Genomic DNA, 27,128 nt, shown 5'->3' on the forward strand with positions numbered 1-27,128 from the left:
AGGATCTAATGGATTTAGCCATTCAGCGGAGTCAGGTGGAAATTGAAGAGTGAAATGGACCCTCGAGAGTTAGTGTGGTTCTCCTAAATGTCTTGGATTTCAAGACGGGTCTTATTGCCTACAGTAAGTGCATTGGTTGGTTTTAACAATGTAATTTTCTCTGACAAAAAAAAAAAAGAGCTCTCCGGTTGAACTACCAATTTCTGTAAAGCATCACTATCCGTGCATTACTTGTTTTATTTGTTGCTACACCAACTGTTGCAATGGTGCCAGTTTCAGAAAAGATGTTATATTAGTTTGTGCAGTTGTGATCATATATTGTATTGAGACGGTAAAGCTGTTGCCACAGAAGGGAAATGTCACTCGGGTACTATTGTTAGGGTATTCCAGGCCTTCCGTGAGAATTAGTATTGGCATTTAGAAAGTTTTCCTCCAGAATGTGACATCCACCACATAAAAATGACATTTGCCCTTAGAAAATAAGGTCAAAAGATAATGGCTAACTTTCACTGACATTAAATGCTTATGTTTACATACTCATCCCTATACGTGTGTGTGTGTGTGTGTGTATAATTACAAATGATAGAATAAAGAATACCAACATGTGCTTACAGTGTGCTTATATACAATAGAATTCTGGTAATAGAGATTTAGGCCTTGTTTATTAAGTAACTAGCTAACTATATAAAGATCAGTAAGTCATTTTCTCTTTAGCATTGTTAATATAGCCCAATTTTTTTAAAATTTATTTATATATATAAATTTTTTGTCGGGCCCCCCCCCCCCCTTCTCCGAATTGGACTTGGCCAATTGTCCGACTTTTCTGAGCCATCGCGGTCGCTGCTCCACCCTCTCTGCTGACCTGGGGAGAGCTGCAGACTACCACATGCCTCCTCTGATACATGTGGAGTCGCCAGCCGCTTCTTTTCACCTGACAGTGAGGAGTTTCGCCAGGGGGACGTAGCACGTGGGGGGATCACGCTATTCCCCCCAGTTCCTTCCCCCTCCCGAACAGGTACCCCAACCGACCAGAAGAGGCTCTAGTACAGTGACCAGGACACATACCCACATCAGGCTTCCCACTAGCCGACATGGCCAATTGTGTCTGTAATGACGCCTGACCAAGCCGGAGGTAACACGGGGTTTCGAACTACCGACCCCTGTGTTGGTAGGCAATGGAATAGACCACTACTCTACCCGAACACCTGTACACTCAAAAAAAATTTAACCCCGTAAGTTAAAGTTTATATATTTCAATTACATGTAAATTTTCCATCCAATTTGATCACGTAACTCCAAAAAGGACGTTTTTCTTCTTGAAATGTCATATTTTATATTGGAGTTATGTGATCAAATTGGATGGAAAATTTACATGTAACTGAAATACATAAGCTTTAACTTATGGGCTTAAATATTTTGTTGAGTGTAGCCCAATTTTAAGACTTAATTGTAGGGATAACAAAAAAAAAAAGCCATTAGGAAAGTAAATCACTGGTATTGGTATCAAATGTCTATTTTCTGTCTGTAACATTGACATTGCGCCTAAAAACCATCAGACAGCTCAAACACACAGATAGCCAGATCGCTACAGAGGCTGGTCTCCAGCTACCCCTCACAAGGTGGAAAGGGTTGAGCCCTCAGTTGCTGGCAGTGGACTAGATAATCTCTCTCTCTCTCTCTCTCTCTCTCTCTCTCTCTCTCTCTCTCTCTCTCTCTCTCTCTCTCTCTCTCTCTCTCTCTCTCTCTCTCTCTCTTCCTTCCCTCTTGCCCTCTCTATGCATCTCTCTTGCTCTTTCTCTCTCTCGCTGTCTCCCTCTTGCCCTCTCTATGCCTCTGTCTCTCTCCCTCTTGCCCTGTCTCTCTCTCTCTCTCTCTCTCTCTCTCTCTCTCTCTCTCTCTCTCAAGACAGGAGGAGGGGCGATGAGGTGTAAGAAGTGTGAGAGGGAGCAGGGAGTTGGATAAGTGTGTGTGCATGCACAATTCTAGCTATATGTGTGTATGCCTTGTTTACTCCCTGCCTGGGTGGGCTGGGAGCAGGAAAAGGACTGTCAGAGAAACACACACACACACACACACACACACACACACTGACGTCACCTTAGGAGACTACCACTGCACTGAGAAGTGAGCGCGGAATTGCATATTAATACAATTTGTCTCCCTGAAGAGCTGTGACTGAAGCGTCATACTGATAATTAAAGATGCATTAGTCTTTTGTGCATGTATGGGTAACTATCTTTATGTCTGTTATTTTTTTTCTTGATTTTCTTTCCCCCTTTTCTCCCCAATTGTACCTGGCCAATTACCCTACTCTTCCAAGCCGTCCTGGTCGCTACTTCACCCCTTCTGCTGAGCCGGGGAGGGCTGCAGACTACCACATGTCACCTCCAATATATGCGGAGTCGCCAGCCGCTTCTTTTCACCTGACAGTGAGGAGTTTCGCCAGGGGGACATAGCACATGGGAGGATCACGCTATCCCCCTACCCCCCACAGTTCCCCCTGCCCCCCGAACAGGTGCCCCGATCGACCACAGGAGGCACTAGAGCAGCGACCAGGACACACACCCACATCCAGCTTCCCACCCACAGACATGGCCAATTGTGTCTGTAGGGATGCCCGACCAAGCCGGAGGTAACATTGGGAGTCAAACCAGCAATCCCCTTGTTGGTAGGCAACAGAATAGCCAGCCACGCTACACGGACGCCTTTATGTCTGTTATTGGATATGATACATAGCAAGAATCAGTTGTGCATGTGTATCTTGGGTTTAGGTTGGATGAGTGAGGGATTGAGCAGTGGTTACGGTGGAACTGCAATGGGAGGCAATGGGAGTGTGATGGAAAGGAAAAAGTAGAGAGAGTGCTAAAACCATGATGGTGGGGGGGGGACGATGTGGGAGAGAGGGAGAATTATATCAGCTTCTACAAAAACACAACACTTCTTCATGCGCAATGAAGAGGTGTTGGACAGGTAAAGGCTTGACAAGTTTAACATATGGAGTGCTGCTGATATTTATGCCTTGGATATCAGCTTGTTATAGCCTCTGTTCCGGCCTTTTCTGTGCAGTGTGCTGCAACATGTGTTCAGGGGGCGGGCTGATACAAGCTGTGTAAATGTGTGTGTCTGAATTTCTGCTGCAGGTTAACTATGCTAAATTTTACCTCCCGTCCTCTTGGTATGTTCTGTAAAATGGTCTTCCAGGTTCTGCTGTTAAGTCCTGCATGAGACGGGACAGGTTTTCTGTCACTTCTGACATCTCGTTATCATTGCCGGCAGTGATCTGGAAACCAAGCCAACCCTATCAGTTCTCCTCTATCTATCCATCCTCTTATCTATGTATCCACTATCTTCTCTTCTCAAGGTGTTGTGATTAGAGAGTGAGATAAAGAACGTGCAAGAGGGAGAGGAAGCACACGATGAAGAGCGAGATCTCCACGATAAGCGAAAGCAAGTAATGTAAATTTGGCCTAATAAAGCAGATGGAATAGAGAGGGACTGGCCGGCAGATAATGAGTGAGATAGCCTAGAGAGATGGAGGGCGGGGTGGTGATGAAGTGATGGAGAATGTGAGAAGAAGGAGGAGGTGTGAGAGGCGTGTCCAGGGAGAGAGAGAGAGGAGAGATGGAGGAAATGGATAGAAATAGCTGATGCACTCTCAGGCTTACAGAAAATCAATAGCAGTCAAGATGGGCAGCCACAGCCCCCCCCCCCCCACTCCATCTACTCCTCTACCCTTGTCCTGTCTTGCTACTCCACCTTTCAGTTCTTTTCACCATCTTTTTCTTCTTCTTGTCCGCTTCATGGTTTCACATGGTCTGGAATAGTCTTGCTTGAATGTCAAGGAAGGTGGTGGGTAGTTAGACTCAGCAGACATCTTGATTTCCCAGAGGTGAATATTTATTTACAGTGCTCTCCATTACACCATGTAACTCAGGCAAACTAGCAACAAAAAAAAGTACAAGGCAAATAACTCGGAAAAATTAATTCATAGCAAATCAAACAGAAGACACGTGTTTAGGGCAGCATGGCGTCACCCCCACCTCCCCAAGGAGCAAAACCCAACTGACTATATAGGCGTCTTTATGGATGCTCAATAATCCAGGTAGGAAAATCAAAGAAAGTTGAATCAGTTCATCTGGACACGATGTTTATTGAGAGATACGTTTCATCACTCATCTAAGTGACCTCTTCAGTCTCAACTGACTGCAGGTATCCCCACCCTTATAAACAATACAGTGGTATAACGACCGAGAACAATGATCGGTTTCGTATGCATATACACAGTCTACACCAATTTACAGTCCAGTAACCTCTTGATGGGTGTAGACTGTGGGGTCCTACCCTGATGTGTTCCGTCGCCATCTTTTATGCTGTGATTGCAACTATTCCCCAATCCTCTGTGAATGAAACACATGGCCACTGAAACTCACAAGTTGTCACGGCAATTTGCATATGAAACCGATCATTGTTTTCTGTCATTATGCCACTGTATTGTTTATGAGGGTGGGGATACCTGCAGTCAGTTGAGATTGAAGAGGTCACTTAGATGAGTGATGAAGCGTTTCTCTCTCAATAAATGTGTCCAGATGAACTGATTCAACTTTCTGTGGTAATCATTATTATTACTATTAATATTAATGTGTAAGATGAACTTGTAAGGGACAATTGGTGAGTAAAGGAGAGTTCTCATCTACTTTGTCACATGGCTTCCCAACACCGCATCCCTCTCCTTTGACTCTCCTCCACTTATCTCTCACTTTGAGCTTTTCTTCATCACATTTGAAATTCCCCTTTTCTACTCGTTACTATTCTCTTGCCTGAACTTCTTGTCCAAGAATCCCCCCCCCACACACACACTACCCTTCATCCTCCTCTTCATCATTTTCCAAAATCTTTCTCATGATTTTTTTTTCAAACATCAGTCAAAAGAAAACAGCCAACGTTCATTTTTGAATGTACATTTTCACTTTTGTACATTCTGCTTCTCCTCCTCCTCCCGTCCATTTTCCAACTGCATTTAGCCCATCCACTGCCATCCTAGTGGCAACATTGACATCCACTCCCAGCTGTGTGTGTGTGTGTGTGTGTGTGTGTGTGTGTGTGTGTGTGTGTGTGTGTGTGTGTGTGTGTGTGTGTGTGCGTGTGTGTGTGTACATGCGCATGCATTTGTTTTAATCTGTAATTTTTTTTCTTCAAATATACCACGATATCTCCATCAAGCACATCAACCCTAGAAGCATGTTTGTATGTGTGTGTGTGTGTGTGTGTGTGCTGGCACGTGTGCATGTTGTTTTCCATGCAGTCAGTCATCCTGGCCCGGATATTGTCTTAGGCCAGACTGCTCTGAGGCAGCAGGTTTGTGCTGTGTATGAAACTGCTGTGTATCTATTAGCTAGAATGAGAGAAGAGCCACACAACTCACAAATCATCAGTTAACTGCATGGTGAACCTCCCCAAAAAACAATTTCTACTGCAGTACCTCAATTGTAAGAGGTCGCGCATTCGTTCTTGGAATTAAAAGGTGATCCAACAAGGCTGGACTTACGGTTGTCCGATCGTGTCTTATGACTGTAATTTCCATGGGACAACCAAGAAGAGATGCTTTAGGTGTCCGTTGGACGACTCAAAACAAGCTAACTCATAGTAGAACCAGCAAAATTACATACAGCATCAGATCTCTTCAAAAGTTAATGTTTATTAACTTTTTATTTGTAAGGTAGAACATATTTGTTCGATGTCTTAAAAGAATAATAGCTGGCGTCCGGGTGGCATAGCGGTCTATTCAGTTCAACAGGGATCGCCGGTTTGAATCCCCGTGTTACCTCCGGCTTGGTCGTGTGTCCCTACTGACACAATTGGCCGTGTGTGCGAGTGGGAAGCCGGATGTGGGTGTGTGTCCTGGTTGCTGCACTAGCACCTCCTCTGGTCAGTCAGTGCACCTTTTCAGGGGGGAGGAGGAACTGGGGGCGGGGGGGGGGCGATCCTCCCACATGCTGCGTTCCCCTCGTGAAACTCCTCACTGTCAGGTGAAAAGAAGCGGCTGGTGACTCCACGTGTACCGGAGGAGGCATGTGGTAGTCTGCAGCCCTCCCCAGATCAACAGAGGGGGTGGAGCAGCGACTGGTACGGCTCGGAAGAGGGGAGTAATTGGCCGGATACAATTGGGGAGAAAAGTGGGGGGGGGGAGAACAATGATAGCTGCTACTGCATGTTTCCTCAGCTTTTAGTGATACGTTTTAGTTTGATTACCTGTCATAGAGTTTCATTTCAACCTCTGGGTTTTTGATCCCGTCCTAAGCTTTGATTACCGGTTAAATAAACAGATTGCAAACTTGTGAAATGAATTCAGCCAATCCTCAAATGAGAAACTAGCTAATCTTGCCAACCAAAGTATGTAATTGTTCTTAATAAAAACATGCCACTTTGCCTACAAAACATATAGAAACACGTTCCAGTGTAAGGAACTTTGTGATCTGTGCTGTTTTGAATTGAGATGCTTTCTGTAAAAGTCAAGCCTTGTGCGCCAATCGTTCAGATGGAGCTTGTGGTTGTTCAGTTTTTATCATGCATATCATTTATAACATAGATAACATTTACACTCGGGTGATTGGTCCCTGGCCTGTATTAATCAAGTCTCATGTTTGCCTCTTAACAACATCCATCAACATGTCTGGGTAGATTCACATCAGCCATCCAGGAATATACGATGTCAGAATATCACTGGACTGTTACTGTAGGTTTGAAAACATTTTGCTGTTCATCAAGAAGCCAATCTAACAGCGTAGCCTTTTCAGATCTTCAGTGACGGTCCAGTGGATGGAAGTTCAACTGTGTTGGTATTCATCACTGCAAATGCAAACGATCCGCAAGAGACCAACCTTTTGTTCCAGTTCCCAAATGCAGGGACAAAATGCTAACCACATGTATAGCCTGATCCTTCCACGCGCTACATCGCCCTGGCTGTCAGGTGAAAGGAAGCGACTCGTGACTCCACATGTACCGGAGGAGGCATGTGGTAGTCTGCACACCTCCCAGATCATCAGAGGGGGTGGAGCAGCGACTAGAAGGGCTCGGAAGAGTGGGGTAATTGGCCAAGTACAATCGGGGGAAAGGGGGGGGGTTTTAAAAAAAAGAGGAAAAAAACTAGTCCAATAGGACACAGGTGACAGTGCTGCTCTGGTGTTCAGTCTCACACCATCACTGGAAGGAAAATAAAAGCCCCTCACCCAGTTTTCATCTCTCTAATGTAAGCTTCACTTACCTAAGCCTTTTCAAATCCATTTCTGTTCCACAGATTGGGTTGTGAGAGGTATTTTATAGGGATTGAGGAACTGACTTAAAATCTCTCCATGTTTGCCTCCGTTTCTCTCTCTCTCCCCCTTTTTGCCATCAATCACAGCTCTTCTTAAAAGGGAGAAGCGGCGAGTAGAAACATTTCACAAATGAACAGCAGAGAGGTGAAAAGCACTCTCCTTAAAAGCTCTTTGATATTTTCCTCCTCTGTGCCGTGTTTCTCCACCTCCCTCTCCTCTACGGTGAAGTTAGGGCCTTCACTCGACTGCCCTTGGGAGTGTGTATCCTTGGAGGGTGGACCACTGCCACCATCTGTGGTGGGGACGTGCCCAGTTAAAGATGAGCCTGAGACAAAAGGGAGGGGAAAAAAAAGCCAAAACAAGCGCAAGAACCCCCTCAAAAAACAAAAAGATGAAAGGATAGAGGAAAACAAGAGTAAAAGTCTTAGTGGTGTGCAGGAGGCGCTGTCATCAGAGATCTTGCATAATCCAGGATTATTGTGTGTGTGTGTGGGGGGTGGGGGGGTTGGGGGGGCTACTACCTCTGATCTCATAGCCCAGTCTATACACCATATGTATTTTAAACTCCTCTCTCTCGCTCTCTCTCTCTCTCTGTCTCTCTCTCTGTCTCTGTCTCTCTCTCTCTCTCTCTCTCTCTCTCTCTCTCTCTCTCTCTCTCTCTCTCTCTCTCTCTCTCTCTCTCTCTCTCTCTCTCTCTCTCTCTCTCTCTCATTTTTTCTTCTCCCTGTGCAGGGGCCATTGCAGGGGCCTTCCATTGTCACCCTGAACACACATATGGAGAGGAGAGTGATAAGGTAAGACGCACTTAAATTGAATTTACTCCTATGTTTTATGGTAACTAGAGATGCACCAATCCACTTTTTTTCTCGTTCTGATCCGGTTCCAATACCTGAATCTGGATATCTGCCGATACCGACAACAATACCAGACCTCTTTTTTCTTGAATGTTGTTGCTGTTGTTGTGTGTAAGGTTGCATGAGGCTGTAGTAAACCACCCAGCACTTGTTAAAAGAGCAAAAAAAACATACAAAAATGCATTAAATTTGTTCCAATGCAATTTATTTGAACTATGTTTTAAGAGGGCTTCACATACAAACTGGTGTAGGACTGCAAATTGCTATGGCAACTATTTATTTTATTTTATTTTTTTGGATTTTTGCCCTTTTTCTCCCCAACTGTATCCAACCACTTACCCTACTCTTCCGACCCGTCTCTTCCGAGGAGGCACTAGTGCAGCGACCAGGACACATACCCACATCCGGCTCCCCAGCCGCAGACGCCAATTGTGTCTGTAGGGATGCCCGGCCAAGCCGGAGGTAACAGGGATTCGAACCAGCAATCCCCGTGTTGGTGGGCAACGGAGTAGACTGTTGGGCCACCCAGGCGCAGCAACTCCTTTAATGTTTTGAAAAACTTGGAACAAATCAAGTACACAGCAATGCATAAATAATGGGGGCTACTAGATAGTTTAGTTTATTTCAGACATGTAAAAAAAACAATAAATAAAATAAAATAAAATGTAAACATATACAACAAAATCTTAAACATCAAAATAGATATCACCTGTCTGCAAAGGAGTAGGAAGAAGTAAATTACTTATTTGGTCCTACCCCTGTTCTCTACTTCATCAATATGTACATGATGTTTGTCATGACTAGTCTGACTATCCTCATACACAACTAAATAGCTACCTCAGTGTTCACCCTCATTATACATACATAGTCAACATGCAGGTGCCTATCAGGCATGTCCAACACTCGGAAACCATAGCAACATCCTCATCATCAGCGCGTCACCGTCTTGGGACGATTAAAGTCCCTTCCTCATCCCCGTACCTCTCAAAAGTTATTTCTTTGCGCCTCCTCTTAAACTGTTCAGTATTTTTACTCTGCTTGAGTTTTACATCAAGACCATTCCACAAAGTCACCCCACAGATTATCCTCCTCTTTAAGATTGGTACGAATGCAACATTTTTTCAAATTCAGTCACCCCCCCCCTCTCTGTCTAGGAAAATGTTTTTGAATATTGTCAGGAAATAAATTATTTCTTGCTTTGTACATTATTTGTGTAGTCTTAAATTCCACTGGATACATGAATTTCAAAGCATGTGTCTTAAAAAACAGCATGTTAGTTTGTTGACAAAATCCTAGATCCTACACAAATGTGACCACATGAAACTAACTCACACACTCAAAAAATGGTCTCATGTGAATGTTTTGTTTGCAGTCTGGAGCCCATGCACATTTTGGATCAGTAATGTCAGTCTGACATCCGATAAGGGAATTATGTCATTATAGGCACCCGATATTGGATTGGATCGGTCCCAACTCTAATGGTAACAGCAACATCAGAAAACCAATTAATATAATGGCTATATAAATAAAGCTGCATGCATACAGCTATATAAATTGTGTGTGTGTTAGTGGTGTAACGGTACACATAGTCGTACCGAAAATGTTCGGTATTGATCTTTTGGTTCGGCACGCATGTGTACCGAACAAATGCAGTGGTTTTTTTGTTGTTGTTTGTTTTGTTTTTTTCCCCCCGTTTTCTCCCCGATTGTATGCGGCCAATTACCCTCACTCTTCCAAGCCATCCTGGTCACTGCTGAATCCCCTCTGCCGATCCAGGGGGGGGGGGCTGCAGACCCCCACATGCCTCCTCCGATACATGTGGAGTCGCCAGCCGCTTCTTTTCCCCTCACAGTGAGGAGTTTCACCAGGGGAATGTAGCACGTGGGAGGGTCATGCTATTCCCCCCAGTTCCCTCTCCCCCCCGAACAGGTGCCCCGACCAACCAGAAGAGGCGCTAGTGCAGCGACCAGGACACATACCCACATCTGGCTTCCCACCTGAAGACACAGCAAATAGTGTCTGTAGGGACGCCCGACCAAACTGGAGGTAACACAGGGATTCGGCCTCGCGATCCCCGTGTTGGTAGGCAACGGAATAGACCACTATGCTATCCAGATGCCCAAGCTAGTCTTGTTTTTAGTAGCATTTTCCAACTCATCTGTCTCCTGTCGCTCCCCTTGTGCCTCATCTGGATCATTTGCTGTAATGTTACTGGGTAGAGCACTTGATGTGCTGGGTAGAAAATACGACTTGATAGTAGATTTCATTGCCACAACTGCTATCGTACAGTTACTTTCAATGTTTGCTATCAGTAACCTACTTGCATAATTAATGTGCAAATTGTGCATGAGTGAACATTGCCATAACAACTCTGATGGGGAGAGGTGTAGCCTGCAGGAATTTTTCATTGTTGCCTCGTTACCGTTTTTACAGTGACTAGATTTACTGTCTACATTCGTAATGCACAATCAGGCCAGAGCAGTTTCAGTCAGACAGCGAAAAAGGAAATTATATTTTGTTGTAAACGTCCATTAATTGTGCAGTCGCGCCAGTGCTCCCTTTGGAAAAAATCAAAACAAAACACTCACACCTTGGAGAAAAAAGAAATGGTCGCAAAATGCGACCAATGGGTTGCAGTCTGGAGCTCTGATATGTTTGTGTGTGTGTGTTTGTGTGTTTATATATATATATATATATATATATCCAGGGTGTCTCCCCGCCTGCTGCCCAGTGACTACTGACATAGGCTCCAGCATCCCCGCGACCCTGAGAGCAGGATAAGCGGTTCAGATAATGGATGGATGGATATATATATATGAAAAATGTATCAGGCAATAATAGTGATAGCTTAGAAATATATTCTGTTTGAATTGTAGAACAAAGGAATCCATCAAAATATGGCATAATTTTCTCCAGCATTTAGTGTACAACACCCACAAACAACATTTAGATGAAGACTATAGAGGAATCAGTCATTGTTACTGCTGACAGTGTTTTCAGGCCTACCTTTTGTGTGAAACCATTGAAGAGGACAAAAATATTTCATCCAGGCCACGCTAATGCGAGCCATCACTACAGGTGTAGGCGGGTGTAAACAGGCTTGAAGGTAGAAATGAAAGGCAGAATACTCAGGAGAAAGGTGTTGTAGACAGTTTGGAAGGATGGGAGAAAGGTAGCCTGGAAAAAACAGTACAGTGGAGGACAAAAAAGGGTAATTGCTAATGACTTGACTTCCAGCTGTGTGACTCGGTTGGTGTGAGATATGGGGGAGGGGCAGAAGGGAGGAGGAGGAGCTAGTGGCAGAGTAAACAAGATGGGCTCTGAAATCCAGTTGACAGTGGGGGAAAAAAGTATGAGGGAGGTGTGTGTGTGTGCGTGCGTGTGTTAGATTCTTAGCATGTCTGTCAGTATTAATGAGGCTGAAGGGGCACTGTACAAATGTATGCACAATTTTTTTGTGCATGAAAATTGGGAGGGAGGAGCATGGGTTCAACCATATTCTGTGTGTGTGTGCGTGTGTGATGCTGGCGTGCTGTCTTTGGGCTGGGGCCACTCTTTATTTTGGTTCTCAATGTTGACAGGGAAACCAGAACAGCTGCTCTCCACACTTCCTGTTTGTGTGTGTCCTGTTTGTGTGTGTGTGTGCGCGTCCCGTCTGATTGCGTGTGTTCACGTGCTCTCAGTGTGGACAGAGTAAAATAGATTGTGGAAGGGTGTGTCTCTGCTCATTGCTCATCTGTGTGTGTGTGTGTGTGTGTGTGTGTGTGTGTGTGTGTGTGTGTGCGTGCGTGCGTGCGTGCGTGCGTGCGCGCCAAATGTGGGCATGGAGAAAGGGAACAGTAGGGTGTGTGTGGTCCCTAAAATGTTAACATTTTAGAATAACAGTCAAAGACTAGTTTAGAATTTTACACCAGTGTGTGTGTGTGTGTGTGTGTGTGTGTGTGTTTGTGTGTGTGTGGATGTGTGTGTTTAGGGGATGAGGGTTGCTTTGTGGCAGGGCAGAGTGATGAAACCGCTGCAGTGTTAGTTTTTTTTTTCTGTGGCTTTTTTTGTTCTGTATTTTGTGACGTCAAAGCAAGCATATTTGTAAAACTGAATTTTCACAACATGACTCTGAATTTGCCGCCATGTTGACCTACAGTTCAGCACTTAAGGACGCACTTGCACATAACACACACTCTGTCTAATACCCTCCCACCAACACAGACAGACAGGCCCATCAAATTTTCATACTAATGGGTGATACTCTCTGCATGTGTGTAGATGGACTGCTTATTCAGGTATGCATGGGTGTACGTAGGCATGCATTTGTGCTTCCGTTCTATGAACTCTTCCACTGCCCCCTTGGATTTCAGACCAGGGTCTTGGGCAGCACAGACAGACAGACAGACAGACAGACAGACAGACAGACAGACAGACAGACAGACAGACAGACTGGGGGAGAGAGAGAAAGAAATGACTGTAGTGGGGGGTTTAGAGGGACACAGCATGGTTGATGGATAGGGAAGGGGGTGCAGGGGGAGTCGGAAATGGGGGGGCGGGTGCAGAGCAGAACATGGAGCTTAAAAATGGGCACAGTGGATGATGTCCCAAGGGCTTTGCGGTTGGGACTAGACTGGTAGAGATTGTGGGTTGTCGGAGTGGGGTGGGGTGGGGTGGGGTGGTGGGGCTTGTGGGGGTGCAGTGGAAGAGAGGGTTGGGGGTGGGGGTAGATAGCTGGTGCCTACCGTACTGTGTAGAAATATGCATGGGTAGTATACGTGTTTTGTTTTCCATCCATTTAATGAAGTGGGCCCTAGCAGGAACAGAGTAGCTCGTTTGTCCAATAGACAACTTGAAATCCTCAAAATTCAGAGGTGAATTCATGCAGATTATAAGACAAACCATTTATATATATATAAAAAAATTCATTCCAAAATAGAATATGTGGTATTTGTGAGGTGGCTTGTCTGCTCTGCCCGTGGTGAGGTAATTAAAACTGCAAACTGCATCCATAGTAGTTCAGAGCTGTTGATGAATTAGATTCCGGTAAGGTCTTTGTTTTCCAACCAAATTGCACAAAAGCCTTTCAGAAATGAACTCTTATTTCCTTGCAACTATTGAATTCGTTATTTTTTTCAAAAGTAACATTAGTGACATTACCTGTTCCAGAGGTAATGTCACTACTTGGAACTGCTGGTTTCGTACATAACTCATTAAAGCCTTTTCCAGCACTCCCAAAATCAATGTTTACTTCTGCTCTTGCCTTCAATAATAGGGACAACTTGACTGCCTACCCCGTGAGCTTCTGTCTGGTAGATCAGGGAAATGAAGTAGCATCGACCAGTAATCTTCATATATCCTTTTTCTTCACTTAGTTTCATTGGCAGCTGGAAAGCATGTGCATGTAACTTTTGCATCTAGGCTTGCTCATGGTTTAGGATGGCTGAAGTTGTGCCTGCATTGATCAAGAGTGGGAGGAGACTGATTATCAGGAACAATTTATTGTAATTTCTTTCATGTACTTGCGTACACAAAAGAAACAAAATTCTGTTTCCCCCGGCCCACAGCAGTGCGGCACATAAGACAAAAACACACATCCAAAATTCCCAAAAACAGCACCTCCGAAAACATACAGAAACAGAGAAAACAAAGCAATAAAAAAGACAACAAAAAAAGAAACAGTTAACAACACAGTCCACTCAGTGCAACGCAGTCTAAAAATTCCACTGTCCAGAGAACGAATGCCAGCCAGGATGACTGTCGGAACTGCCGGTATGCATGGGCTAACAGTTCGCTTAGCCTGTCCCACTTCCACTTCCTGTCAGACCACCCTCGGTGTTTTCTCCTCGTGTGCAGCTCCAGGCAGGGCCGTGATCCCTGGGCCCATTGGACGCAGTAGACCAAGCTCCCCCAGCCGATCTAACACCAGCTCTCCCAGCCAGACACCTTCAACACACCTCCCTGAACTCCACACGACAACACCAAAACACAGTCAACGCTAGGCGAGGCTGCTGCCAGACCGCCCTCGGTGTTATTGGAACTGCCGATCTGCATGGGCTGGCAGTTAGCTTAGCCTGCCCCATTTTCGTGTCCCGTCAGACCGCCCCTGGTGTTACCTTCTCAGGCACAGCTCCAGTCAGGGCCGTGGTCCCTTGGCCCACAGGATGCAGCAGACCAAGCTGTCCCAGCTGATCCAGCGCCAGCCCTCCCAGCCGTCACACGAAGACAAAACAAACCTAGACGCAGACATGGACAAAGACACCACATGGACGGCGCTGGGCAAGGCCGCCATAAACGCAAGTTCGCGCTGCCGTCTTCCAACACAGGAATCGGAAAAATTATTACCAAACAATATTAGCGTAATGATGATCATAGTCTGTGGGATATCAAGAGTATATCCCAAAAGCAGTAGATACTTCTGTCTTGTAATATTATAGCTGAAAACAACCTTAAAATCATAGTGGAGGGAAGGAGAGAGAGGAAAGAAAAGGTTAAATTTTGGTGCAAGATTTCCACCCTGTTCAAACTTCAATGTATTGCTGGATTTTGCATTTATTGGGTATAATTTGTTCGGAATCAATACACTTTGAATTCATTCAGGTGTAAATGTAGAATGCAGAAGGTTTTTTCCTCCCTGTGCACATGACGTGTGCGTGAGGCCTAATGAAAGCCCTCACTGCTAGCGTTGCGAGAGGTCAGGGCCAAACTTCTCTCATACTAATCATTTTGGATGCATGGGTTTGGTTAATGCATTTGGAATGTTATTCCAAACGTTTTTAGTTTTTTTTTTTGGACCAAATAAAAGGTACAGAAAGATGGCAACTTTTCTACCTTATGTTATTCAGCCCTTCTCTCCCAACCCAATGCAGAAAAATGGTTTGCTCTGCCTCCTTGTCTGAACCCTCATTATACATGTCAAAAAACAAAACCAAAAAAATAAAAATAAAAAAAAACCTTTTGAGTCATTTATAATTCAATCTGACTACTGTTCATGTTGTCAATGACAGAAGCAAGGCTTGTACTTTTTGGAAACATAGCAGATGGGGCTTAGAAAATGAAGAAAAGAACTGGCAAGGAATGACTGTTTCCCAGAGATGAATATGGGGAGGCATAACAGGGTTAGAGGGTTTATGGCATCATGAGGCCTACGGGGAGGTAGAGGAGCCACTGGTCCTCTTGGAGTGAAATGCTCAGTCATGGTGCTTCACACAGGGCGTCCAGACACACACACACACACACACACACACACACACACACACACACACACACACACACACACACACACACACACACACACACACACACACAAAACCAGCCAGCGTCATGGAGTGTAACCCTTCAGCACTGATCCCACGATTCAAATCTTTTTTGTCAGCTGGGTTCTGGTGGGCCCCGAGGCTCCACCACATCCTCCCGCCCTCTCTCCATCTCCTCCTCTCTTCCTTTCATCTATCGCTTTGTCTTGTTCTCTCTCTCACTCCCTTTCTCCTCTGAGCTGTCTCTTCTCTTTTGATCCTCCTCTCCAAAGTCCTCTCCTATCATGTAGCTTGGTCCCCACCAGACTAAGTGAGGTCATTGTTATCATTAGGCTTTCTCATAAGCTGCCCGGGCTCAGGTCAAGTCCAGTGCCAACCCACAACCGGAGTGTATGGTTTCAGACAGGTTTGTGTGTGTGTGTGTGTGTGTGTGTGTGTGTGTTTTAGTGAGGTTTTGGAGAGCCATAAAGGACCTAACAGTCATAAAACATTTCATTCAGCTTTTTGCACACCAGCAGCAACTGTTTCAGAAGATATTGCTCTTTACAGGCTGTAGAACTCAAACAGTGGCAGCTGCCCATGTGTGAATGTGACTGTGTGCAATATCTACGGGTGTTTCCATGAGCAAGTGTGTGTTTGTGTGGGTTTTGTGTGCGTGTGTGTGTGTGTGTGTGTGTGTGTGTGTGTGTGTGTGTGTGTGTGTGTGTGTGTCTGCAGCCTGCTTTCCAGCTGTTTCCTGTTAGCTATCATGCTGGTCTCAAGGCTGCTGAGCTGTGTGTGTGTGTGTGTGTGTGTGTGTGTGTGTGTGTGTGTGTGTGTGTGTGTGTGTGTGTGTGTGTGTGTGTGTGTGTGTGTTTAAAGTCACAGCCGCTGAGTCATTTTTATCACTCTTTTAAAACGTGCCTCCCCCACGATGGGAGTGAGCTAGAGAGGGAGATTGGTGGAGAGAGAGGAAGTAAGACGGGGGGGGGGGGATTGCTTGCGCGTAGGATTTAAGTGTGGGGAAACATTGTGTCAATGTTCCCATAGGAACCTGCATGTTCCTCCGGACACAGCTAAGTTCTGAGTAAGGAGGAGTGACTAAAAGGTGACGGAAATCTGTGAGTGTGTGTTTACTCATGGCTCTCACAGTGCTGAGCATCTAGTCAGCCCATGCCAGTAAGACAAGTGACTCACAAGTGAGTGGATGGTATAGTAAAGGAGAGGATGTGTTGTAACTCCTCTGAGACGGGTCTGACAGATGAGTATGTGTTCAGCTATGTCACAGTCAGCATGTGTGTGTGTATTGGCCCTCTGTTGCTACGCCGCTATGAAAAAGTATTGGTCTTTTTTTTCATGCCTTTCCTCTGGTGAGGCCTGTGAGCCCTTGCCTAATGTTTGAATTTCTTCACTCTTAAGAGGAAGTTACTTTGAACCCTCCAGGCCATAGAGTGCTGGTGGTGTAACACACACACACACACACACACACATATGCACACAGGAAATGCCATGAGTCACAAAGTAGAGTAGTGTGTGATTGCACAGCAGTGTAGATTATAGGGCAGAGGGAGAGTAAAGAATAGTAAAATTGATTTATTTTATACAAGCATGGCTGCTATCTCTAACCACTAACTACTGCAACCCCACCCCTCTCCTTTTTTTTTCTACTTCACTCTCTCTTCACAGAGCGAGGACAGCCCTAGTCCAAAGCGCCAGAGGCTGTCAAGTCAGTCTATGCTGGAGCAGCTCTCCTCTTCAGCTCCCCCTCCCTCCACCCCTTCTCCCCCTATCCGGCCTTGGGAGCTAGGACCCCCCAGTCGGAGGCCACTGCACCCCCACACACACTACCACCAAGAGAGGTGCCTCACTCCGGCCCGGCACAGGCGCAGGTAAGACAGAGGAGGCAGATATGCTCAAAATGAAGTTAGGTTTACCAATATTGCCTCGTTTTTTTTTTTTTTTGGCTCTCAAAATACCCCTCTCACGTCCCCCCTTCTTACTTACCTACCAGCCCACCAGTAAGGCGTCAGCGTGGTCGCCTCTCTCGACCTGCTCGTCACCCACACGTCCATCACCACCCATCCGCCCAGAGCCCAGGGCCCCGCCTGTCCCCGTCGGAGCTCCAAGATGAGAACTACCACCACAACCCTCACCTCTCCACGCATCAGACATACGCCTCACACACACCAAGCCCCTACGGACAGCCCCCGTCTGCTGGGATAGGGAGCACGCCGTCAGAGGAGCCCCGGGCCTTCCACCCCCCCACCCTGTCTCCGCGGCTCCTGCATCCGGCGGCTCACCATCACCACCATCAGCATCATCCTCAGCAGCAGCAGCATCATACAGCGCAACAGCAGCAAGGAGCCATGGTCATGGACTTGCATGAACAGGTGCGTGACTGTGTGCCCTCATTCCCTTTCAGTAATCTGGGAGCATAAACACATTTGAAAAAGATAGTTTTAGTATACGATTTTTATACCATGTGAAGTGAGTGAGTGTCAGATACTTGTTTTTTTTTTAACTCTGGTCTGTTTTTCTTTAGTTGCAGCAGGGCAGTGTACCAGTGTCCTACACAGTCACCCCTGTCCCACCTCATGGTCTGGCTGCTCCTTTGTGTAGCGGTCAACACCTTGCCCCAACCTGTTCTTCCCAACAACAGGTTCCAGCCTGCAGTATGGTCTTCAGCACCGGGCAGCACTACCACCCTGTAAGTAAATCACACAAGTACAGTCATGAAAGTGCCTCCTTGTATAATGAGAAAGGTTTTCTGTGCATTCTGTCTGTATGGTACAAACTGGATCTCTGTACAACAATGCCTTAAAAGGAGACAGGGGAGAAAGGAGTGTCGGCCTGTAAAACATGAGAGCATTCCACCTCTTGAAATGGGACAATGAGGCTTTCTGATCTTGCCCGCCTCCCTGTGGTGGCAAGTGGCACATGCTCGTGAGTCGCCTAACTGAGAAATTGAAATTCTCTCCCTCTCCCTCATCTTTTCTTCTTTGCTCTTCCTCACTTTTCACTCCCAGATGCTGCAGGCATGCTCAATGCAGCATTTGCCAATGCCCTATGCTTTTCCCTCCCTGCTGTCCGGTGACCCTCAGTTCCTACTTCCCCCTCCACCCCATCTCCCTCACCACACTCCACACCTCCCTCCACCAGGACAGTTCCTGCCCTTCCAGACACAGCAGCCTCGATCGGTGAGTTGGCAGCCATTTATATTATGTCAATCTAACTGTACTAATTTCAGATAAACCACTATTTGTGAAGGGTAAGTGTTAACAAAACTGTGATATACTTTATCACAGGCTAATATTCTCTACTCTGCATATTTGTTCATATAAGCCTCAAATGTAGTTAAGGGTGCTTATTTATTATTTGTTATAATAAAGTCATAGAGGACCTCTCGTTAAAAAAAACATCTCTTAGCCAGAGACCAAAGAGTTGATATGGACACAAATAATTTAAAGTGGCGATCTTGAAGATTCCAGCAGCATTTTTTATTTTGACATACACTTAACAGAGGTCATTTCAGAACCACTAACTAGTTTGTCTGTCACAATACCAGAACACAAGAGCGTTTGTTCCACCTTCCCCTCTCTGGTGGACCAACCGCTGCTAGGTGACGGAAAATGAGTCACTACCTGTGCAACGCTTGGGGTTTTTGATAGGAGTGTTGCCACAGACACATGTTTGTATTTCTCCATATTATTCCAGTGCAACAGCTTTCATTTATCTTTTTTTATTTGTTCCCCCCCCCCCCCCCGTTTTTCTCCTCAATTGTACTTGGTCAATTTACCCCACTGTTCCGAGCCGTCTCGGACGCTGCTCCACCTCCTCTGCCGATCTGAGGAGGGCTGCAGACTACCGCATGCCTCCTCCGATACATGTGGATTCACCAGCCGCTTCTTTCCACCTGACAGTGAGGCGTTTTGCCAGGGGGACATAGCGCACAGGAGGATCACGCTGTTCCCCGCAGCTCCCCCTTCCCCCCAAACAGGTGCCCCAACTGACCGGAGGAGGCGCTAGTGCATCGACCGGGACACATACCCACATCTGGCTTCCCACCGGCAGACACAGCCAGTTGTGTCTGTAGGGACGGCCGACCAAGCCGGCGGTAACACGGGGATTCGAACTGGCGATTCCCGTGTTGGTAGGCTATGGAATAGGCCACTACACTACCTGTACACCCCGTGCAACAGCTTTCCTCAGTGGCTGATTGGCTGAATAATCGTTATTTCACCTCGTTCAGCTGAAGATAGCAATTTTACGAAACCTTTATTTTAGTGAGAATCTTCAAGACTTCTTAGTTTTTGTTTTACCTGCTTAAACACTCAGCGGGGGTGTGAGCGATAACACGTCAACAAAATTTCATAAATGTATTTAATATATCATGATAAAGATGGTATCACATGATGAAAACCCTTCTCCACTCTCACACGCACTGAGATCAGCACTACAACCCACTGTGTAAAATACACACAGGGAATCAATATGTGAAATTCTTGCAACATACGGGTTTGAAAAATGTAGCGAGACAGAAAAATGTACTATGACTTTAGTTTTGATTTAGTTGTCTAAATTCGCTCTCCATTATTGTATTGCCATGTGGGTTACAAACTTGCCCATCTGACAGTACAAGTCTAATATGTAGGGCCATGTTTGGCACCACCGTTGTTAACTGTAATCTAGTTGTCATGATCCATAACATAGTGAGTCTGTTTTCAGCCGTTACAGAGGATTGAGAACGAGGTTGAGCTGCTTGGGGAGCAGCTGTCAGTGAGTGGGGGGTTCAGCTACCCCCACCATCATCACCATCACCACCAGCCTCCCTCCACCTTGCCACACTCCACCCCGCTCCAGTTTCTCTCGCACCACGACCCCTTGTCGCAGGAGATGTTTACAATGGTGAGTAGTTAAAAAAAAAGAGAAAGAAACCGAAACACACCCCACTCTCTCGCAATTGCGCATAAAAGCTTACACATACTCTCATGTGCAGCCGTTCACTCGGCAGGACTTTAGAAACCTTTTTTGTGACATAATCATGACATTAAATTTTCTAACTTGTGTTTGGATTAAATAATAGTGTTCTCTCTCCTGCCTTTCAAAGCCCTACCCCCACTTCATGCCTCGTCGAATCACAGGCCGACGGTACCGCTCGCAACAGGCTGTTCCCCCATCGCCCTACCACCCAAGCTTCCTGCCTTACTTCCTGTAAGTGCTTACCATTTCCTGTATGTAAACAGTGTGGAAACACATGAAGGGTGGAAAAGAACTGACCAAAAACTACAGCTGGATAAAATAAAACAGAAAAGTCATGTCCACCATTCACAGTTCTGACCTGATATGATGCCATTGACCTTGTCCTACCTTGGCTGTACATTTGTCCCCCTCTCAGGTCTATGCTTCCAGTGACCCCCACCATAGGCCCCACTATCAGTCTGGAGCTAGATGTGGATGATGGAGAGGTAGAGAACTACGAGGTAGGACAGACCGGTGCCAAACCCTATAATAGAGATGATCAGATTCTGTGCATTGGGATTTCACTTGCATGCTGTGAACAGATAAAGCCATTGAATCTTCCCTCTCTGTGTCTGCATGTACCTTAACAATCCATTGATCCAACTAACTTACTCACATGTCTTACCGCCTCATGTATTACCACCTCAACCAGACTGGAAACTTGTGCATAGATGCATACACAACAATTTTCACACCAGTTGTACTGCAGACCTTGATCTCTGACTTTATTCCGCCTTTCCAGGCACTGTTAAACCTGGCAGAGCGCCTAGGAGAGGCCAAGCCCCGTGGTCTGACCAAAGCAGACATAGAACAGCTGCCATCGTACAGGTTCAACCCCAACAACCACCAGTCTGAACAAACACTGTAAGTAATGGCCAGAGAACATGAGCTGTATATAAAAGTACATGCACACATCCCATCCATCCATTATCCAAGCTGCTTATCCGAATTCGGGTCGGAGGATGCTGGAGCCTATCCCAGCAGTCATTGGGCGGCAGGCGGGGGAGTCACCCTGGACAGGTCGTCAGTCCATCAAATGCACACAGCCGCACTGAAATACGGCTCATGATGATTGCAAAGCATATAGAATATTTATAATTAATTGATTGTAGCCGATCCATTGTTAAGCATTACATAGTGGTAACCTTGCATCGTTTTGCAGGTGCGTTGTGTGTATGTGTGACTTTGAGTCTCGCCAGCTCCTACGAGTTCTGCCCTGCAACCATGAGTTCCATGCCAAGTGTGTAGACAAGTGGCTCAAGGTGAGTGCTGGTCCTTCAAATGAAGATCAGTACTGTTTTCCACGAACGATTTTGTCTCGTGTGAATAGGGTAACAACTCTTTGGTAACTGCAGCAAACATGGAGCCAATACGCCGTGCATTTTTGTTGCGCTCTTTTGTATGTTGTTGAAGTCAATTTTGACATTTTTAATTCTCTCCTCCTCTCTGCAGGCTAACCGAACCTGTCCCATCTGTCGAGCTGATGCCTCTGAGGTTCAGCGAGATTCTGAATGACCTTTGACCCTCCTCAACAGTTAGCCACCCAGTCACAGATTTTTTAATGGATTTATCAACCACTCTGAACTTCCTCATATGTTAACATATGGCTTGGCTCACACATTATGCCACAGATCTGGGACCAGCACATCTTAATCCTTTATAGAACCCCGCCCCTCTTTCTCCAGGACATTGACCAATAAATAGTGATTTGGGATCAACATGTAGAGCAGGGAAAACGTTCTGTGTACTTGTGCCCACTTTATTGCCGTCCCAGTCATTGACATCCCAGGCTTCCTAACTTGGGCTAATGTGCTCCCTCTGCTCTCTGCCTTGTACTCAGTTAGTTGCTACTATTAATGGCCTTTGAAACACACACACACACACACACACACACACACACACACACCTACAATATATGAACAGGTATCCATATATATATATTAGAGCTGTCGATCAATTAAAAAAAAATTAATCGCAAAATTTACTATGATTAATCTCAATTAAGTGCTTTTTTTTCCTTTTAAGACTGAAGCTTGTAATAATGGATATTGAAAGGTAAAATCGCAGAATTAAGGTAGAATCCACACAAAGACAGTATATTTAAATTCATATACTATTGTTTCATAGAATCTTTTCAACTTTGAACACAGACTCTCCCATGAACTACAGATTAACAATAAAACCATGAAGGTCATCAAAATTGACTGTCAGCTAGAAAAGTATATTTCTTATATGCTCTAACAGACATAATAACAAAACCCAGGCCTGTATGTTAAAATGCCGATTGAATTTAAAGTGTCGTGAATTCACAATGTTCACTACGTGTTCATAATGGCGCATCACAGAACCCCATATGCTCCCCAGTGACCCAGCATAGTAGAATATCTAATATTCTCTATGAGGGGATGAGGGCTAGGGACAAATACAGTCTAGCAAGGAACTGTAGGGGAAAAGACAGGTCTCCATGCACTGACAAGCAGGAGGAAGAGCGCACAACCCGCCACAGGAAGTAAACAAAATGCAGCTGCGTTAATTTTCTTTAATGCGTTAAATATTTAAAATTAATCACAAACATTACCGCATTAATTTTGACAGCACTAATATATATATATATATATATATATATAAATTTTAAAAAAATCATATTCTATATATATATATATATATATATAGAATATGAATATTTTTTAATTTTATATACATAACATTTAAAAAAAACATTGATATTAAAGAAGAAAAATATTTTCTTCTTTTTTTTAACTCTTCCACAGCCCTTCCACATTGATGTGATTGGTTTAGTCTGTGACAAACAAAGATTTGAGTTTAAAGATTCTGTACAGTTATTACTAACAAACCTAAGAGAGTCATGAGTCCAAAGATTGTGGCTACTTCATTGTTCTTAATCTGATCATAATCAAGCATTCACTTCTTGGTATTGAGAGAAGCGATTATCATACGGTTTTACTCGCTCATCAAGAATTTTACAGGTCGTTTACTTTTAATTTTTTTTTTTATGATAGCATTCCTCACACGAGAGCATTCTTTATCAGAGCAAAGATTACTGTGTGTGTGTGTGTGTGTGTGTGTGTGTGTGTGTGTGTGTGTGTGCGTATGTGTTGTTTGTGTGCGTGTGTGTCTGTGTCCTGTGTTATTTATACAGTCCATATGGTACAAAACACTGACTTCACCTAATTCCATATTTTCCACTCTACGTCTGGTTGGTTCAGACCTGTTGGGAGAGCAGTGCTGTGGAGACATGTTTGAAATCCATTCCCTTCCCTTTGGTTACATTTTCCAGACCACATCAGTATACGTATTGGTGGAAGATAAGGGACAAATGAAAAGATAGCAAAGCGCATGTTTGTCAGGTCAGTAGGAACACGTTCTTCTGAAGAGTGGCTTGTCTTTCCCAAGTCGTCGTCTTCTCTGTAGTCTTCTTCGTCTTCTCTGTAATGGTAAGCAGTACCGCTACAGGCTTCTGAGACACGGCTACAGTCTGTGGAACTTCACAGAGTAACCTGCAGTTCAGGAACATAACATCTCCATCCAGATATGTCCACTATGCTCCCTGTCAAAGGGTTTCACATGAATACAATTGAATGTGAAAGAAGTGACAAGGTGGAAATCGTTCTGGAGATCATTATGAAAGAAAAAAACCCTCCATAAAGTCAATTCATGTCCAATTCACCAACCTTCTCATGGAAATATGTCTGCTGGGAAGATGTTTCTGTGTCTGTATGGCATGTAACCTAGTGGCTTTTTCACACCTACAAGTGCCACCAGATCTGAATACGAGGTTTTCTCAACCACATACAGGCACTGAACACATGGGGGGACTGAGGGTGACGGTCTGAGCAGCCATCTTTGTTCTGATCCAGAGAAAACTGTGTCCTCATACCGGCATCACATTCGTGGTCGGACAGTGGAATGGACACTTCAGGCAAATAACACACATGCATTGTAGACCTGCCTCACAGCAAATTCATCATTTCAAGACTGTCGTCCAACAGTGTCGGCCTCAGAGAAGAGCTCCGTGGCCATGGTTGAATGCTGCATTGTTCATTTACTTTATTTTCCTCTGCGGAGTAAAAGTTGATAAAGTTGCTACATCAGTTCTGCCAGTCACGTTTTGGGTGGAGATGCCTGGGTCAGTTTCTTGGAGCTGTCACTGTATCCTAAGGCTGGGGTGGGGTGGGGATGGGGGGGTATTATGTCCATAGGCCACATTCTCCGTGCCAGATATCCACAGATCTCCCAGTCTGTCAATCCCTCCATCTTCTCCAGGCAAAGCCACCTTCTCTCCATCTTGATGAATGCTCAGCCTCTGTGAGGCCTGTGTCAGTCTGCTGCAACTTGTGTGCAACATTCACATTATGTACAGGCTTTCTAATGTTATTTATCACTATGTATCACAATGGTATTCTGTGTAATGTTTATGGCAACCTGACACAGGCCTTTCCACTAGAGGACTGACCAGACTGCAGCAGTCCAAGTATGGAACCTTTTCAGCCGTGCGCCTGCAGTGTCTTAATGTGAGATGCCTTTTACAAAGAACATTTTTTTCCCAGGTGATAACTATATCCACACTAAAGGCAGTGATTCATTATAAACTTCTTTTTTTTAATTTGGAGGGGGTAGATGGAAACTGACAGTATATCAGTGCCAAAGGAGAATGTCACCCAGAAGCTTAAAACCCTCTAGTGTTGTCGATGTATAATGTAACGCAGAACCATCATGGAAAAAACTGCAGTTTCCTTATCACGTTCCGTTTTCTTTGGGGTTAAAGGTCATTATCATTACCATAATGACCTCTCTGTGTGTCTATGTTGTGTCATAGGATTGTTTTGTTAGATGGTTTTCTCCTGCTTGGTACGCTAGCAGTTACCTCAGTTCCATAATTTGTCTTTTCAGAATAATGGCGCAAATGGTATGATTGATGTTCATCAGCTCTTTTCTCTTTTTCTTTTTTTCTTTTTCTTTTTTTTTTTCTTAAAAATTGTTGGGTCAAGTTTTTTTCTTCAAATATATGAAACTATCATTGAATATGGTGTTATAGTAGTTTCATTATGTATTATATCTGTAACCAAAATAATTTGAAGACCTGGTATTATGATGATGATGATGATGATGATGATGATAGTAATGGTGAAATTTTTAACAAACATTTGTACATTTTTTATGAGAGTTATTACTAGTAATGCTTTAAGTAGTGCAATGACCTTTTTTTTTTAATTCCTTGCCCCATCTTTTGGATTTCAAAGGCTGGTTCAGTAATAAATGTATAATGTCTTCTTCTAATGTGCTGTGTTTTTGTCCCTGTTTTCCATTCATCTCAAGCAATCGTTAAGCTCGAATCTGTTTCTTTTCGTATTTCTTGCTCCCTCAGACATTTTGGGAGGCATCTTCAGGTGTGAACCTCTAGGTGGCAGTGTGGCGTTGTTACCAGGAGGCGCTTCAGTGTTTTCTTGACCTTTTGCCTGGATGGTTTCACCTACTAAATGTCCTTTTTATTTGACTGCATTCTTTCATCTAAATGTATGCAGTGAAGTCATATAATGAGAAAAAAAATGTGCTTATCGATTCGTCAGGAGTGTGAATCTAGGTCCAATGATCTGTCAGTTTGATTTTCATCCTGAATTGATTTTCGATCATCAGCCCTAATATAACACACCTCACAAACATGACGCCCAAATGCATTGATTCAACTCAAACAGGATGAGCTGGATAGATGAACCGTATCAGTTTGAATCTGGAAGTATTTTTGTTTTTGTCTTTTAAATACCAGCAACATCAAAAGCTGATGCCTTCACATCTCAGTCAACGCAACCTGAAGAGTTTGTTTCATGTAGATATTGTTGCTGAAAATAGTTTTAAGATTGTGAAATTAACATGTCTTAGTTTTCTTATAAAGATATATTTACTTGAAATGATCACTGTGACGCAACTGGCAGAGCCATGCACCAGTCACATTTGTGCATTTTTTTTAAAAAAAAAGAACAACCTCCCCTCCCTTCTGAATCTTCTCCCTTGTACTGATATGTACATCACTGACATCTGCATAAGCGTCATAGGAAACAAAAAGGTCCAGAAAAAATTGGGTCGAAATACATTAAAATCAACCATTAGGATGAAAAAAATAAAAATAAAAATCAAGCTTTAAAGGAAAGAAAGCTCCTCGAATGAGGTCAGAGGTTGCGTTTGGTCATTGTCTTGTACAGAATACTGTCAGGTGTCCAGTAAGATCCAAGTTCATCCATCTCTGGTGGAAATTGAACAGCCTTGAGCCATGGAGCCAATAACATCTGCTTTGGGGCCAGGAGATTGAAAATGCAAAAGGAGGGTGGATCAGAAGAGAGATTTATGGAGGAGATAAGGAAAGGTGAGCTAGAGCAAACGCAGAACACCCTGGAGGCTGAAGACTGATATCATGGCACAGAAGAAGAGTTGGGGGATAGACAAGATGACCAAGAAAGAAGGCCAGAGCCGATCAATGGAGAGAACAGAATTCGGAACTAGAAATAGGGTGATTCACATCGGTTTCTTTATTATGACCAACAATAACTCTAAGAAGTCCACTTCCAGTCACCTCAGACCTCCTGTGAAAACTTACCTGGAGGTTCATTCAAGTGTAACAACCACGGATGACTAGACTCGCTTGACCTTGACTAACGGATCGGACCCTTTAGCTGACTGGTTAGCGCAGTCGCCCGTGATGCGGGCAACCC

The 27,128-nt window shown here is 44.5% G+C and overlaps 1 protein-coding gene across 1 annotated transcript in view; it reads left to right on the top strand.

Annotated features, from left to right (window-relative positions):
* Positions 1 to 25,688, top strand: part of rnf38 (ring finger protein 38) — a 32,882-nt gene extending 7,194 nt beyond the window's left edge. The window contains 11 exon segments of the mRNA XM_056280651.1: positions 8,046 to 8,107; positions 17,071 to 17,273; positions 17,396 to 17,774; positions 17,927 to 18,091; positions 18,411 to 18,581; positions 20,110 to 20,289; positions 20,492 to 20,595; positions 20,780 to 20,864; positions 21,146 to 21,267; positions 21,566 to 21,665; positions 21,856 to 25,688. Coding sequence (XP_056136626.1) covers positions 8,046 to 8,107; positions 17,071 to 17,273; positions 17,396 to 17,774; positions 17,927 to 18,091; positions 18,411 to 18,581; positions 20,110 to 20,289; positions 20,492 to 20,595; positions 20,780 to 20,864; positions 21,146 to 21,267; positions 21,566 to 21,665; positions 21,856 to 21,918 — 1,634 coding nt within the window. The 3' untranslated portion in view covers positions 21,919 to 25,688.
* Positions 25,689 to 27,128: the final 1,440 nt, after the last annotated feature.

The sequence above is a fragment of the Lampris incognitus genome, chromosome 5 (genome assembly GCF_029633865.1).
Source record: "Lampris incognitus isolate fLamInc1 chromosome 5, fLamInc1.hap2, whole genome shotgun sequence".
Classification (NCBI taxonomy): Eukaryota; Metazoa; Chordata; class Actinopteri; order Lampriformes; family Lampridae; genus Lampris; species Lampris incognitus.